Raw genomic sequence first — 16,180 nt, 5'->3', positions numbered from 1 at the left:
AGGGCCCACACTCAGAAGGACCCTACATCTAGTTGGGTGCTCTTCTGTTGGTCTTTGGAACTTCTAAATACTTTTTAAACGAGAGACCCTACCTTTTCTTTTTGCATTGGGCCTGACAAATTATGTAGGTGGTCCTGGCCTTACCTGAAGCTAGAATTAGCACAAATTGAGAGAAGAACTTCTTAAATTATGTCCCACCTATGTAAGGCTTATGGTAAAATTCTTTTAATCCCCCTGGTCATTGTTGCTGGAACTTTTTCGTAGGATAATTCATCATTTATCTGTGACTCTACCAGAGACTGTGTTCTTTTCTGGGAAGAACTTATGTTTATTTGATACAGGCTGCTTTGTACTAATTATCAACGTATTCTTAATTTGGTTTCAGCTATTTGGATGGCTCTTTTGCAAAGTACATCCTGGTGCTGTTGTTTTTGCTGTCTTAGCAGCAATGTCAATACAGGGTTCAGCAAATCTACAAACCCAATGGAATATTGTAGGGGAATTCAGCAATTTGCCACAAGAAGAACTTATAGAATGGATCAAATACAGTACTAAACCAGGTAAGTTTCCCTCACGGTTTCATATGCCCCTGCAAAATCTTAAACCCAACTTACTTCCAGTGGCCTTACTCTAAGTAGTATTGCTTCTAGATTATTCAGAAAAAGAGAGATGTCAATCTTACTTAAATGGTTTGCCAAGGAAATGTTATATATATTTTCTTAGTAATCTGTTTTGCTATTTTCCTTAAATACCAATGTTTTTTCAAAATTTATCCAAGATTTTACATTGCGAGATTTAAAAAAATTTTTGTTGTGCTTATTTTCCTAATGAGTTTTTAATCTTAGTCCTGCACATTCCTCCTTGAAATGAACTCATGGAGTATGGCATTTTATCCAAGGGAGATTTTGTTGTCTGAGTATCAAATGACTGAATTTTAAATCATTTTCCAGGATCCCTTGGTGCTATAAAACTTCCCTAGCCAATTTGATACTTCTTTCCCAGGGGCAGGAAAGATTTCTAAGACATTACAAAAACAAACAAACAAAGAAAACCCCAGAAATCCTCAGTGATGAAATGAGGAGGCTCTAACTTCCCAAGAAAATTGTTTACCCAGGCCAGGTTGCTGATAGCCATTTTTCCAACTTCAGTCTGGTTCTTCCATTGAATCTTTAAGTCGTGAACCTCTCTGGGCCTCCGTTTTTTCACCTGGGAGGTGATTGAGTTGACCCAGAAGGAGACCCTTGTGACACTCACTGAGTCTCCTGAGACCTTCTTTCCTGCTTTGCAGACGCGGTGTTTGCGGGTGCCATGCCCACAATGGCGAGTGTTAAACTCTCTGCACTTCGGCCCATTGTGAATCATCCACATTATGAAGATGCAGGTTTAAGGTTAGTACACAGTTCTCATGTTGCCCAAAACAAATTTCCCACACAAATAGTGAGTGAGGGAACCAGCAAGATAACGAGGCTGTGGTGAATGGGGATTTATAGAGTTAGGGGAGAAAACAAGGCTGAAATAAGAGGGCTGAGTTCGATACAAACTGGTAAGGCTCCACAGGGCAATAAATCTACAACCTTTTCTGCCTTTTGTTCGAGGCAGTAAAATGAAATCATAGTGTGTCCTTTTTCTCCAGGTGAGCAGGGCTGCAAACCACCTAGGTTCTTGTTAGTCATCACCGTCCTTGTGCTCCCCAGAAGATTCATTAGCCTCTAGCTTTTATTAAGGTGCCCTTTGGCTATTTTTTCTTGAATTCTCAAGAGTCAGTTGAAACGGAATCTCATTCAAAGAAGATTTTATTCTGATTTTCACTTGTGTAGCCTACTAGAATGATCTTGGTTTTTGTTTTTTACTACTTTTCATAAGTTAGAGTATTGTGTTCTCTTTTAAAAAGGACATAGATTTAATTTTCATACAGTTTCTGGGGCTAGGTCAAGCTATCCCTGTCACTGGGTGACTCCTCTTAATGTATTGTTTGTGTAACGGTGAGACATACATTTTATAAATAAAAAAACTTTTTCATTAAAAAACCAATTTCCGCAAGCTTATTTCCAGAGCAGTTGTGTGGAATCGGTTTAGTTTTTTTTTTGTTTTGTTTTGTTTTGTTTTTGTATTTTAATCTAGGACCAAAATGGAGAGCCATTTATGCCAGTTATTGTTGCTGTCGAAGTCGGGACTGTGTTGCAGCTCTAGTGTGGTGGCCGTGTATGTGTGGTCCACCCTGCCCACACACAGCACGCCTCACTCTAATGTATGATAGAGTTATGGAGAATACGAGACAAAAACAAATGAGCCAATGAACAAAGAGACTAAGTTTGGAAAGGAAGGGGTTCATCAAAGTGCATCTCTTCTCCCAGGACTCTTGTGCAGCTTCTAAATGTCCTTTTGACCTCCCTGGGGCCCCTGAGCAGCAACTCTGAGAAGAAAGTTCTCTTGACCTGACTCTTCTGTAGACTCTTCCTTCCTGTTCCGTTCAGTGCTGTCTTCCAAGTGCGTTGACTGCATCCTTTTAATCTTGAAACTCTTTTGCCCAATTATCTTTCTTTAAAGAGCCAGAACGAAAATAGTTTACTCAATGTATAGTCGAAAAGCAGCTGAAGAAGTGAAGCGAGAATTGATAAAGTTACAAGTGAATTATTACATTCTAGAAGAGTCCTGGTGTATAAGAAGATCCAAGTGAGTATTCAACACAGTTAATATTTTATATGCATAAGACATGAAAAATTAATTCAGTCTTATGGCAAGTGCTTTACTAGTCGTATGTGTGAGATATATATAACATTTAGCAAAGTATAAGTGGAAAGAACTTTTTAGATCATTTTTTGAATTGCAAGTTTTTCTTTTCTGGTCATTACGAATATGTTTCTTTTATAATGATTTGCATGTGTATCCAACCATAAAGGTATTATATTGGTACTGATCGATAATTTCCCAAATCGCTCATATTTGCCTGCGATGTTTTTAAAAACTTTTATTTAAAGTTGGATGTATTCTCTTTTAAAAAGACTTGCAGAGTCTGAAACCAAATAATGGAGAGTCTCATTGTAATGAAGTCAGACAGACAGCTGAGAGTCAGAGCCTCCTTTGTGCACACTACGTCTCTGCACGTCACGCCGTGCCCCGTGAGAGACGGGCCCCCTCCCGGCGTCCCCTTACAGTGACACTTCTTTCTTGCTGTTTCACATCTTATTTGAGTGGGAAAACAATTAACTTTACCGTGACCCACATTTTCCTGGCTTTATAGTTTTTAAAACTATTTCCACAGAGAAGTTCACTAAGCAGAGTATAGCAGAGGTTAGTAAGATCATAAAAGCAAATATGACTTGTAAAGGTGACTGTTTAGAGATGTTGTACCTCGGTGACTACACACAGATGCCTGTAGCTTCTTGCTGTTAAAATACCAAAGCGCTGGATCCATGAGGAGCACAGACATGAGCAGTTTCATTAGAAAATAAGAGTATTTATGGAGAACTATTATTTTTAAAATTCTCACTACTCTTTAAACAGAAGCCTTCAGGAGGCTGCTGTATTTGTGGCTTGATCATTTGTGGCTTATTCGCCATGTATTTCAGTGATACAAAAGGGTGTTAAGACAAAATAATTAAATATTGATTCAGGAGTGAAAATAGTTCTGTGACATAGCCCACAAGGAAACTCAAACAACTGTTGATTACTGAATGATTTTCCAATGCATATGTCCCAAGTGACTTGAATTTAATCAAGATCTATACAAAATGTTTATGTTCTTAGAGTCATAATTTAGAAAATGTTTTATGTCCTTATAAACAGAAGAGAATACATATGAAATTCATATACCCACTTTTAATTAACTTTGTTACATAAATTTAGAATAAAGAAGTCATAAGCATCTCTCATAACAATTTTATGAGGATATTGTAATAAAGGAATGGTAGGCTGACATTTGCGATTAGAAGAACTTGCAAGAAAAACTTCTTGTCAGAGATTTCCACCAGCATTGTGATCTTTATTGCCAAGGGCTTTGCTCCCCAGTTCGATTATCATCCTGAGGCACTTATAGGTTACTGGAACATAAAAATAATGTTTTATGACCTTTTTGTTCCCATGCTAATGATGAGCCTTGATTCAAGATTCTTCATTTCTTCCCCCAGATCTTGCATAGTATTTTAAATATGTGTAAATCACAGAGATTGGGGCACTTTATATTCTTTTTTTTTATTTAGTTTTTCTTTTACGCTTATTTATTTTTTGAGAGACACAGAGAGACAGAGCACAAGTTGGGTAGGGGCAGAGAGAGAGAGAATCCGAAGCAGGCTCCAGGCTCCGAGCTGTCAGCACAGAGCCCAACGTGGGCCTCGAACTCACAAACCGTGAGATCACGACCTGAACCGAAGTTGGACACTTAACCGACTGAGCCACCCAGGCGCCCCAAAGGCATTTTATATTCTAAGATGTTGATGGAACTCCTTGGATGTGCATTGCTGTAGTAGTCTCATGTTCTGATGGGCAGATTACTGTTTTATACACAAGAAGGGAAGAAAGACAAATTTAGGAAGTATGGCAACAAATCTTGCTCACTAAACAAGGTCAGCAGTAAATTCACTGGCTTTGGATCCTCTCCATTTAGCGCCCACTTCTGGGCACCAAGACTGAGAGTTTGGGGTGGGAGTGCGTGCTCGATCTTCCTGTCTGGATCTTGACTTGCCCCTGTTGTGTTTTTCCGGCAGGAGTGGAGAGAAGGAGGCTAAAAAGGTGACTTTCTCTAATCTGTTTTCCTCACTCAGTAACTAAAACAGCACTCTCCTTTTACTACAGGATTTAAGCCAGACTGATACTAAATCTCAGGAAACCTTAGACAGGTGCACTCTGCTTAAACCTTGAAACAAAACACAAGCTGTGCTTTCTGTTTTGCCAGGGAAGCAAATGGGGAACTCAGAAGAGGAAAGGGAATAAGGACTAATATTTAGTGCAGTCGGAAGACTGCATTTCTTGACAGAACTTTCTACCAGAACTAGGTAGAAATGCCTTTAATGCCTTGGCCCCCACTGTCCATTTCAGTTATGCCTGAGACATTTGTAGGTTACTGGAAGAGAAAAATTTGTCAGAACAGGGGGAGTAAATGGAGAACTCAAAGAAAAGGAAGAAGAAAAGGAAGAGGGACCTAATATTTATCTAGCACTTAATCTGTGCCCAGCATGTTGGTGAGCCCTACATTTATGTGGTCTCATTACCAGTGGCTTTATTTTTAATTTTTGTTTTATAAAGTTTCTTTATTTTTGAGAGAGAGAGAGGTGGAGAGAGGGGGACAGAGGATCCAACGTGGGCTCTACGCTGGCAGCAGAGAGCCCAGTGCAGGGCTCATACTTACTAACCATGAGATCATGACCTGAACCAAAGTCAGATGCTCAGCTGGCTGAGCTACCCAGGCGCCCCACCAGTGGCTTTAATTGTGTGGCTTGATTATTCCTTAAATACTTGACACCCCATGTTCAAATACAAGTACGAAAATATACTCAAATGCAAGTTGTAGATGAGTTTTTAATTAACTATTTTCTTCTCAGTTCTCTGCTTTCTATCTCATTAATTCCGATAATAGAGTTGACATAAAATTAAAACACATGAATTCAGAAGAAAATTATTCCCATTTTCAATAATGCTATTTAAAGACCTCGCTGGCTGACTTGGGGGAGCTCCAGTACACGCAGATAAGTACTAAAGGATGTTACACTCAGGCAGACAGAGCTCACAAAGGCAGCTCTTACCTTCTCTTTTTCCTGCATACAGTTGAGCTCAGGAACTGGGTAGTTTTCTACTGCCTGTATGTTTCGCTCTCTACTACCCATGGCCTGCAGTGTGGCAACAGTTTGTCCTTGGCATGTGTCAGAAAATTAAATGGCTTAGAAAACCTAAGCCCTCTCATTTTATCATATATGCTCGGTGTTGGTAGAATCTAGTGAACAGCCTTCGTGGGAACACTCACTGGGAGATGATGTGATAGAGGCAAAGTGAAAATTGTGTAGCCCTGTGATGTGATAATAGTGCTGCTTCTAGAAGTTTAACTTGCAGTTGGGGCACCTGGGGGGCTCAGTCAGTTAAGTGTCCGACTTTGGCTAAGGTCATGATCTCACGGTTTGTGGGTTTGAGCCCCGCATCGGGCTCTGTGCTCACAGCTCAGATCCTGGAGCCTGCTTCAGATTATGTGTCTCCCTCTCTCTCTACTCTTTCCCTGCTTGCACTCTGTCTTCTCTCTCTCAAAAATAAATAAACATTAAAAATAATTTTTAATTTAGCTTGCAGAAAGATATAGGCACAAGAATGTTTATATCAATGTCATTTTATAATGGCAAAATGAGAAACAAAATATCTACCCATAAAAGAGTGGCTAATTAATAGGTGTACTAGCAACTATTAAAAAGAATGAAGTAGGTCTTTAGGTACTGAGGTAGGAAAATGGCCACATTTTATTGTTAAGTGAGGAGTTCCAGAATAATCTCTTGTTTGTAAAAGCAGCCCAGGAGCATCTGTATACATAAATCTGTCCATTCCTATATTTGTATGTGTGTGTCTGAAGTTGGATTAAAAAGGTCTAGCTGAGGGTTGCCTGGGTGGCTCAGTCGGTTAAGTGTCCAATTCCTGGTTTCAGCTCAGGTCATGATCTTGCGGTTCATGAGTTCAAGCCCCACATCAGGCTCTGTGCTGATAGTATGGAACCTGCTTGGGATTCTCTCTCCCTCTCTCTCCCTGCCCCTGCCCCACTCACTCTCTCTGTCTCTCTCTCCCTGTCTGTCTCTCTCTCTCAAAAATAAATAAATGCACTTAAAAAATTTTAAATGGGTGTAGCAGAATGTATGCTGGATTGTTTACACAGGTCACCTCTGAGAAATGGCTTTGGAAGTGACAGTGACTTTCATTTTTTTATTTTTGATAGGCCTATATTTTGACACTTTTTGGATGATTAGTCAGTTTCAAATTAAAGATGTTATTGAGAAGAAAAAGGCATGTGCTTCTTGCCCCATAGTAGAGGTAGGGAAGCGGGGCTGCACTTGGGGATTAAAAAGACATGTTGGAAATGTTTCTTTCTCTTAAAGTGAAGCAACTATGACAAAACATAAGCTGTTGTCAGTTCTCTATAATTATTCTGTATTGTGTATTTTTCTGTTTTTGTTTGTTTGTTTGTTTGTTTTAATTTCTCAAATAGCACATAGGAGATTGTGAACTCCCTTTTGCCCTTTTTTGTTTTTGTTGATATTTTCCCAGAGTCCAAGCCAGTTGTCTTAGAGGAAAGGTCCCATGTCTGGATTTGTCTAATTCCTTCCTTGTGATTAGATTCAGTTTGGCAAATTGTGGCAAGATTATGACATCAGAGGGGTTGTATACTTTGTATTGTGTCACATCAGGAAGTAGAGATCACTTTGTTCTATCATTGGTCATGCTAAGTTTGATCACCTGATCTCTCTATATTAAGGAGGCACATCTCCTATAGAATTAATAGGAAATCTGTAAAGATACTTAGAGGCCATTTGTTTATCCTCTTTCTCAACAACCTTTCACCAGATAGTTCTTGCATCCAGTTTTGACTCTTGCCTGAATCCATTATTACATTGGTGATTATAAAACAGGTAATATAGATTTGAAAGTAGTATGCCAGGTACTGATCAATAGGGGTAAGGATGGATTTGACAAATAATAAATCATATGGGACACCTGGGTGGCTCAGTCGGTTGAGTGTAGACTTTGGCTCAGGTCATGATCTTATGGTTTGTGGGTTCGAGCCCCTCATCGGGCTTTGTACTGATGGCTCAGAGCCTTCTTCAGATTCTCTGTCTCCCTCTCTCCCTGCCCTCTCTTGCTCACTCTCTCAAAAATCAATAAACATTAAAAAAAAATTGCTTTAAATAAGAATGTCCCTAGAGTTGCTGGGCTATCTATATGGAAAAAATTAAAATTAAATCTCTGCCTCACACCATACAGAAAGATTAATTCCAGATGAGTTATAAGTCTAGCTGTGAAAAGCAGACTCTAAAACTTTAACAGAAGAACACAATGCATACTCTCATGATATGTTATAGGGAAGGATTCCTTAAACAAGACATAGAAATCATAAGTCCTAAAGAAAACACTGACATTTTGGAATATAATAACATAAAAATCCTCAATGTAACAAAAGCCAAAAAGAAAAAAGAAATCTGTGAACCCTAGTGAAAGCCAGCAGTTATATCTATAACACTGCTTTAGATTTAAAATAAGTGTTAAAGCCATCTGCAGAAGTTATTGGGACTGATACCACATAATATCAATTTCACTTCTGTTCTTCATAAACTATATTGCTTTTAAAATTTAATTGTGAAAAAAATAAAATTTAATTGTGCATTTAGCTAAAGACTTGAACTGAACACCACTGGGTTTTCTTTAAGTTGACTCATTCTAGGAGACAATAGTGGGAAGTTGCAAAAATGTGAACTAAGCATATCTGCCAATTATAATTTTTAAGTCAATATAACATATTACCTCTGTCTGTGTTCTGGGCACGGTGCTAACTAGGTACAGTCTTTCTCTCTGAGTCCTCATAACCCATACCCACATCATGGTTATTCCCCATTTGACAAATCTGGAGAGAGACTGTGAGCTCTTCAACACCACATCCTTGCTAAGCCAACTGTTGCAGAATTGAAGCAAGATCTGTCTTACCCCACCACCTGCATTCATGTATTTTGTACATCTGTTTCCTTCTTTATAGTCCACTTGCTGCGTTCACCTTGTTCTAAAGAGAATTTATGGCAGCTTAAATAAATATAGATAACTATAACAGGATTTTTTAAACTAAGTGAATTTACATAGAAAAAATGAAACGAGGGCAGGAATAGAAAAAGTGTGCTCTGCTTCATCTGCCGTGTATCATGTACTTTGATTTTTAATCTGTACGTTAATTTTTCTAGGCCTGGGTGCAGTATGCCTGAAATTTGGGATGTGGAAGACCCTGCTAATGCTGGGAAACCTCCCTTATGTAACCTCCTGGTGAAGGATTCCAAGCCACACTTCACCACTGTATTCCAGAACAGTGTTTACAAGGTCTTAGAAGTTATAGAAGAGTGACTGCTGCCTACAGAGAAGTACATCAGTAATGGTTTTAATGTTTTGCTAATAATTCATGCCTTGTTTTTAATTCAGATCCCAAAAACTTTTATAGGTAACTGTTTTCAAATAGAAAACATTTCGTGTGGTCAATTTGAATGTCGTTCTGATTGTAAAGATACTTAACACCTTAATCAGTTGGTTACTATTTCAATGCACCCCTTAAAATTTGCTATGCAAATGAGTATATGTTTGTACCTGACTTAAATATTTGTTCTAAAGTGAGCGAGCAAAGCTACTTGTGTAAAAAACATGATGGCTCATGGCAAGGATGATATGAAAGTATCGTGAGCTCTGAACTATGTAGGGGCTGATTTTAGTTTATGGACTATTGATGCCCCTTGCTTCTTTTTCTGCCTCTTGCTCTCGTCTTTTGGACATTTCAGTGATTGTCATAAGCTCCTCAGTCGTGTCGGCCCCTGTCATCAGCTTCCGTGAGAGCAGATGGGGCAGACATGGGTATTTGCTATGTGGAATTATCTGTTGATTTCACTTCTTCACGTTCTGCTGTGTCTTGTTGCTCTTGTTAATGAAGCATTTTCTGCCCATTACTAATCCAGATTCTTGGACCTAGTGGTCAGGACCAAATTCTTCTAACCACCAACCATGTGACAGCGTGTCTGCTCTCTCTCCTTCTCTCCCGCTTTCTCTCCCAGCATTCTTTGTCAAATACGTGTTATTTACTCATTTAGTTGCTTAGAAAGTACTTATTCTTGGTTAAAAAAATTTAATGGCAGTTGTGTATGTTTCTCATTTTTAGTATTATTCAGATGTTTATACTTTAATACCTTTAAACCATTGACAGAATTTTTCATGTTTAATTGTAGTTTTAAGAACCACTATTTTGAATGACTCAAATGTAGTGCATTTGAGTAGGCATAGTTTACAGTGGAATAGTAGATGTAGTATGTGTAGTTTTTCTTTTACTATTAAGATACAATAAAACGTGACTAATTTTTCTGTCGGAAAAGTAAATGAATAACGAGAAGTGAATGGAGTTTTTATATTTTACTGTTTAAATTGCCTGTCTTTAGTAAGACAAAGCCTTAAGCCTTATGTTATAATTTTGATCCCCAAAACTATCATTTCAGTACAAAGGAATGAATATATTCAGCCTTGCTCTTTATTTTTTTTTCCCTTCCTATTTATTTTTATTTTGGAAGGGTCCCCAACCTGCTCTGAATTCCTACTATGAATTTTTGTTTCTTAGAAGTTAATTTGTGTGAAATGAGATTCTTCAAAACAGCGAATCCTCATAGTTCTGAGAAATAGTTTTAAGATTTTAAATTCTAAGCAAACCATGACTCTGACGGACTACACATTTAATTATACAGTGTTCTCTTTATTAACCGCAGGCAGATTAACCTCACTGTGGACTGTCCTTGAGACCTGAGTCCTCAGGGATGGCTTCCGGTGCCCACTGCTGGGAGCCACTGAAGAGCTGTTCCCTTTCTGCCTTCTCACCAGAGCCCAAGGACGAGCCTGGTCTGGGGGAAGCACTAGCTTGCTTAGAGCAGACAGCTGCAAGGACAGCCTGGGCTGGCGAGCGTGCAGCCCCCGGCCTGCCCCAGAGCCCGCCTTCCCGGGGAGCCTCCTTCCGGCCGGAGCTTCTGTGCCAGTGTCTTCAGGTGCCCGCCCCCTCCTCCTCGCTTGCTGGGTGACTTTTATTTCTTGGGCTTTTTGCCAGTTTCAGAAAATAGGGAAGCAGCTGGGGAGTTGTGGACTGGGAGTAGAATTTGAGCAATGATGCAGCAATCCAGAAAAATGGCAAGAGGGCACCTGAGGCCGAGGTGGCTGAGGGTCGCGGTGGGAGGGAGGAGGGAAGCGTGCTCCGCTCTGTGACTGTTCTGCACCAAATATGGCTGTTTTGTACCTCCAGCGGTTACAGGTTTTTAAAAATTGTACTTTCAAAGCCATTCTTTATCCTCCCCACCCTCTGATAATTCCCTTCCCAATAAGTTCCCGTGTAATGATTGGAGATTCTGTACAGGAAAAACATGAAAGTACTGTTTTGATTGTTTCGTATGCTGGGAAAAGTTAAAAGTGGTCAAGTTAGTTTTTTTTTTCTTCCCCACCCCCAAAGAATCCTTTTGTAATGGCATTTATTAACGTGACTCCACCAGCAAGCTATGATTATATTTTAAGCCCGTGAGTTTCGAACAGAGGCCTTGGGCTGCCCTGCACACTCAGCCTTGGTCACATCTGGTAGCAGCCGGTGCTGTAGATTATAAATATCTTTTATGGCAAAGTCGAATAGTAGTAGTTTCGATATACATGACAAAACAGTATTAAAGCTCAGTATTTTACTCATTTTTAGCATTAAAAATATTTTTGCTTTAGTGTGAGGAAGGTAAGGATGGGCAGAGAGGCGATAAAAATAGCTGTTGCCGTGACAAAAAAGAAACAAACAAAGTTGGGGCAGGATTTCTGTGAGATAAGCCTCTAAAACTGCTTAGCAGAAGAAGGATTGTATTAAACTAGAACAATGATACTAAGGAGAACATGAAAGGATGTATCAGGAATAAAGTGATATTGCATAGAAGCATTGTATTTTTATGAATTTTATGCCAGTTGTTTTACATGTACTATGTATGTTAAATAAAAAAGATCATGAAAAGTATAGAAGGTGGGTTTTTTTAATTATTATTTTCATCTCTGCCTTGATTGTTGACATGTTCAGCCTCATTCTCTATAGTCAGATAACCATGAACTCGTTTGTGGGAGACTGCAGTCCTGAATAATGAGGAAGGGACATAACACTGGGGTCCGTGAAGCCACCAACAAAGAGGAGTAAGCAGCTTCACGGACCCCAGTGTTATATAACTGGGGTTACCCATACTCTTCTTCTATTTATGCTGTTACAGGTTCACATTACTTTATCATTTACATCAAGGGACACAATAATTCTTTAAAACGATCGTTTGGGGATAACTTTAGAGCTGCTGAAAGCATTTTCTCATGCATTAAACAATAGTTTGGTCTCATGATATTTCCTAAACTATAGCTCCATGTTCTTGCTTGATACAAGCATCAGCTTTGTCTGTTTATTTATTTATTTAGTTGGCTGGAGGAAAGACAGTTTAGTTCATGCCCGTACAATTAACTTCTTTACAAAGCGACACCTTCATTCTCTGACATCTTGGGGGAGTGTTCACTGGAATGCGGCGTTCTCAAATGGAGTGGGCATCAGAATCACCTGGAGGGTTGGTTAAAACGATTGCTGCACCCTGCCTCAGAGGTTTCTGATTCAGTTGACCTGAGGACCTGAGGTGGTTGTACGGTCTGAATGTTTGTGTCCCCCCCAAAACTCATATGTTGAAATCCTGACACCCGAGGTGATGGCATTAGGAGGTGGGACACTTGGGAGGTGATGAGATCATGAGGGTGGAGCCCTCATGAATGGGATTAGTGCCACTGTAAAAGAATTCCAAGAAAGCTCCCTTGGACCTTTTCACGTTGTGAGGGTATAGCTACAAGGTGCCATCTGTGAACCAGGAAATGGGCTCTCATCAGACACTGGATTAGCTGGAGCCTTGATCTTGGACTTTCAGCCTCTAGAACTATGAGAAATGAATTTCTGTTCTTTATAACTCAAGGGGGATTAAACAGGTGAGTCCCCAGAATTTATATTTCTAACCATTTCTCAAGTAATGCTGATGCTGTTGGTCCAAGGACCGTACTTGAGAACTGCTGCTCTAATGGATTGCAAAAGACTATTTGGATGACTGGCCTCTAGAGGGCGCTCCGTTCTTGACAGCATTTATCCCACCCCGACAGGCTAGAGGGTCCCTATATTGGAAACTGAATTGTGTAGAGCCTCTTCTTTGTCTTTTAGGGGGCATTGCTTTCAACAGAACTTGTAAGGAGCAAAGAACAGATAAGGTAGTTTTTAACCAGAACATCAATACACATTGTGTTTGCTGAGCAGGTGGCTTATGATCGTTTAAATATTTTGAAGCCATAAACTGTTTCTTTTCAGTTCAGAGATGGAAAAAGTGAAATCCTTTAAAATCGAACTTCTTTTTGTAAAATTACTTTGTCTAGAAGAAAATGGATAAATTCAGTGATGTGTGTGGATTTTAAAACTTCATTTTTCACTTTATTACCTTTGGCCCCAGAAATCTTCACTCTTCTCCCTCTATTAGAGAGCAGTTAAGAACTAGCTTTGAGTCACGGATCACCTGTTTCTCTCTTCTGCCTTCCCTTTCTCCTTCCCCCCAACTAGAAGCTTCTAATTGAAATCAGTAAAATTGTTCCCTATGCAGAAAAAGAGAAGCTGCTTTTAAACTTCATTACATTCTTGAATTGGTCTTTATTTCACAGTACTATATCAGTACAAATACAGTTCTACATTTGGAGTCAAAAAGGACATTAAGGTATAGAAAGGTCTTGAAAGCTCTTTCCTTTTACCTTTCCTCTCATGAGAGAGATTTTAAAATTCTGAGCGAATGTTCAAGTTGAAGACTTTTTCCTGTTAGATTTTGAGTCATTGTAGTGTAATTAAAAGGTAGATTTTTCTTTCTTTTCTTTTCTTTCTTTTCTTTTTTTTTTTTTTTTTTTTTTTTTTTGCAAAGAGATTAGGATGGAATTGATATTGGGTCTGCTTTCAAAGGAGCATTCTCTGTGCTCAATTATCTCTAGCTCAAAATTTTAATTACTTTAAGTAAGCAATGTGTTGTCAAAATGACTTTCAAATAAATGGTAGTGCTACCAAGTATTATGTTTACGCAGGCATGTACTTTTTAATTCAACATAATATCATTTCATTGATTTTTAAGTACCTGGGCTTTTTCTGTATGCAAATTTAATACCTTGAAAGAAAGTTCAATGTAGCGAAATTAAGCTCATTCAGTTGTTATGCTGATTGCCCTAAAGCTTTAGTACTCAGCCATTTCTAGAAAGAAATGAAAACAAGAGATGGCCATTTTTAAGTAGATTTGGCATTAGGCCATTAAAAGGGATTTAAAAAAAGAAAAGGTGCCTGAAGTCCAGCCCTTCAGCTCAGTTTTGTGGGCACAGTTCACATCTCTGGCTCTGTCCTGGGTGACGATGCCCTGCACACTGGCCACGCCCCTCGGGTCTTCACTCTTGGTATCTGCTCCTTGACAAGGCCAGATTCTGAGGCCTCCCTCTTGCCCTAAAACATCCTCCCTAGGAAGTGCAGTTTGGTCATTCTTCAACCCTTTAGATCTGACTTTAAATCCGAATTAGACTTTTTCTAACAAAGCCCCCTTATGGCAGTCATTCCCAAACTTGTGTGCACATTGGAAATTACTTGGGGAGCTTCAGAACTACTGAATCCTTTCTCCCACCCCCAGAGTTTGGGATTTGATCAGTCTACGGTGTGGCCTACGATTTGGAACTTTAAAAAATGCCCAAGTGACATTTTAGAACCTGGCCTCCTTGCCTCACCTCCGGATCCACCCTTTCCGTGTCTCCTCCACTCCACGAAATTAGAAACGGTCAGCAAGTTTCTCTCATATCCACTCTCTTTTATTAATGATGAGGGCCTACTTCTACTTTATTAATCGTGTTGAGTCGACTCCATAAGGAAAAGATTCTGTGTTCAGGTAGAGATAGCTGCCATGGGGTAGGTGGGAGTGGGGCAGCCTATGTGCCACATATTCATAAACCCGGATTAGAGTGTCAGTGAGAAATGAGAATAGAAGAGCAAGAAAATAAGTGAAAAGAAATTCCTTTCCGAATCACTGACAGTGTAATATTAGTGTGGAGAATCATGCTTTCTTCTCTTTCCCTGGACTGTACTTTCTTGATCAGTTTAACTGAAAGATGCAACTCACGTGTCCCCTCCTCTGCGAAGCCTTTCCTGAGGGCCTGCTGCTGAGTGAACTGCCCCCACTGCCCGTGCTCCTGTAACTCAGTGTGTTTATTCCACATATTTAACATGACTTTCTCTACTACACCGTGGCCCTATAGACTGGACTTCTGTCTTACTCCATTCGGAATCTGCAGTGCCTCCTAATACAGTTCCTGGCATGTAGAAAAGCTTAATGATTTTTTAAATCGTGCTTTGTCCAACAATGCAGCAAATTCCATATGGCACTAAAAGTTATTTTTTGAACCGTAAGAAACGGAAGAGTATGTACTATAGCTGTGGAGATGAAAAATAAGGACATTCAGAACATCTTCAGATGAGATTAATATCATATATAGGAGAAGAATGTCCTTGACAAACAGCAAAACAAAAATTAACCACAAGACATATTCTCACTAGGTACCTTGATACACTCAGACGCGGCTAGTAACTGAGTAACTATTCGATAGCAATATGGCAAAGACAGATATGTCTGTCTCCAGAGAGAAGCCTCTTATTGGCCTGGTTTAGGTTGTGTGGCTTAAGATACTATAATGGCTGGTCCTGGGCATATTCACTGCTGGCCGGGAAGCAGAGAACTCTGATTAAGAATTTGGTTAAAGTATGGCAGAGGAAATTTCTAAAAATGGGGAGAGATTGATATGTTGCTGCTGGATGAGGATATTAGACAAGACAAATGACAGTAATACAATATTGTCCTAATTGAGACAGCTAAATTAGAATCCTGGCTCCATCTTTACAAACTTCATGAGATAAGACATGTTTCTTATTTTGAAAATCAGTTTTCTTGTCTTCTAAAAGGATAGGCCTCCTATGGTGGTAATTAAAAACAAGAAAAATAGATGAATTCACAAATACACCTGGAAATTCTAACATACCTCTCTTAGAAATGCTATAGGGGCGCCTGGGTGGCTTGGTAAGTTAAGCATCTGACTCCTGATTTCAGCTCAGGTCACGATCTCATACTTCATGGGATCAAGCCTGACTTCAGGCTCTGCAGTGACAGTGCAGAGCCTGCTTGGGCTTCTCTCTCTCCTGCTCTCTCTGCCTCTCTCTCTCTCTCTCTCTCTCTCTCTCAAATAAATAAACATTTAAAAATTGATATATAAGCAGGCAAAAAAAAAAGTAAAGATATACATAATTTGAGTAATAGGAAAAGCAGTGTTGATCTAACGGTCATATTATAAAACAGCTGCACCGAACAAATGAAGAATACACATTTTATTTAAGCATTGA

The 16,180-nt window shown here is 39.4% G+C and overlaps 1 protein-coding gene across 6 annotated transcripts in view; it reads left to right on the top strand.

The window, feature by feature from the left end:
• Positions 1-11,733, top strand: part of DPY19L1 (dpy-19 like C-mannosyltransferase 1) — a 105,029-nt gene extending 93,296 nt beyond the window's left edge. For 4 of the 6 annotated variants that reach the window (XM_078440645.2, XM_078440642.2, XM_078440631.2 and 1 more), the window contains 4 exons: positions 386-560; positions 1,289-1,388; positions 2,548-2,673; positions 8,913-11,733. In XM_078440645.2, coding sequence (XP_078296771.2) covers positions 386-560; positions 1,289-1,388; positions 2,548-2,673; positions 8,913-9,069 — 558 coding nt within the window. In that variant the 3' untranslated portion in view covers positions 9,070-11,733. The remainder of the gene's footprint in view (positions 1-385; positions 561-1,288; positions 1,389-2,547; positions 2,674-8,912) is intronic. The other 2 variants (XM_078440640.2, XM_078440633.2) reach the window with 2 other exon arrangements.
• Positions 11,734-16,180: the final 4,447 nt, after the last annotated feature.

Source organism: Panthera onca, chromosome A2 (assembly GCF_046562875.1).
Source record: "Panthera onca isolate mPanOnc1 chromosome A2, mPanOnc1 haplotype 2, whole genome shotgun sequence".
NCBI classification, from domain to species: Eukaryota; Metazoa; Chordata; class Mammalia; order Carnivora; family Felidae; genus Panthera; species Panthera onca.
Note: the sequence above shows the minus strand (reverse complement) of the source record. Positions and strands in the feature narration are given on the sequence as shown.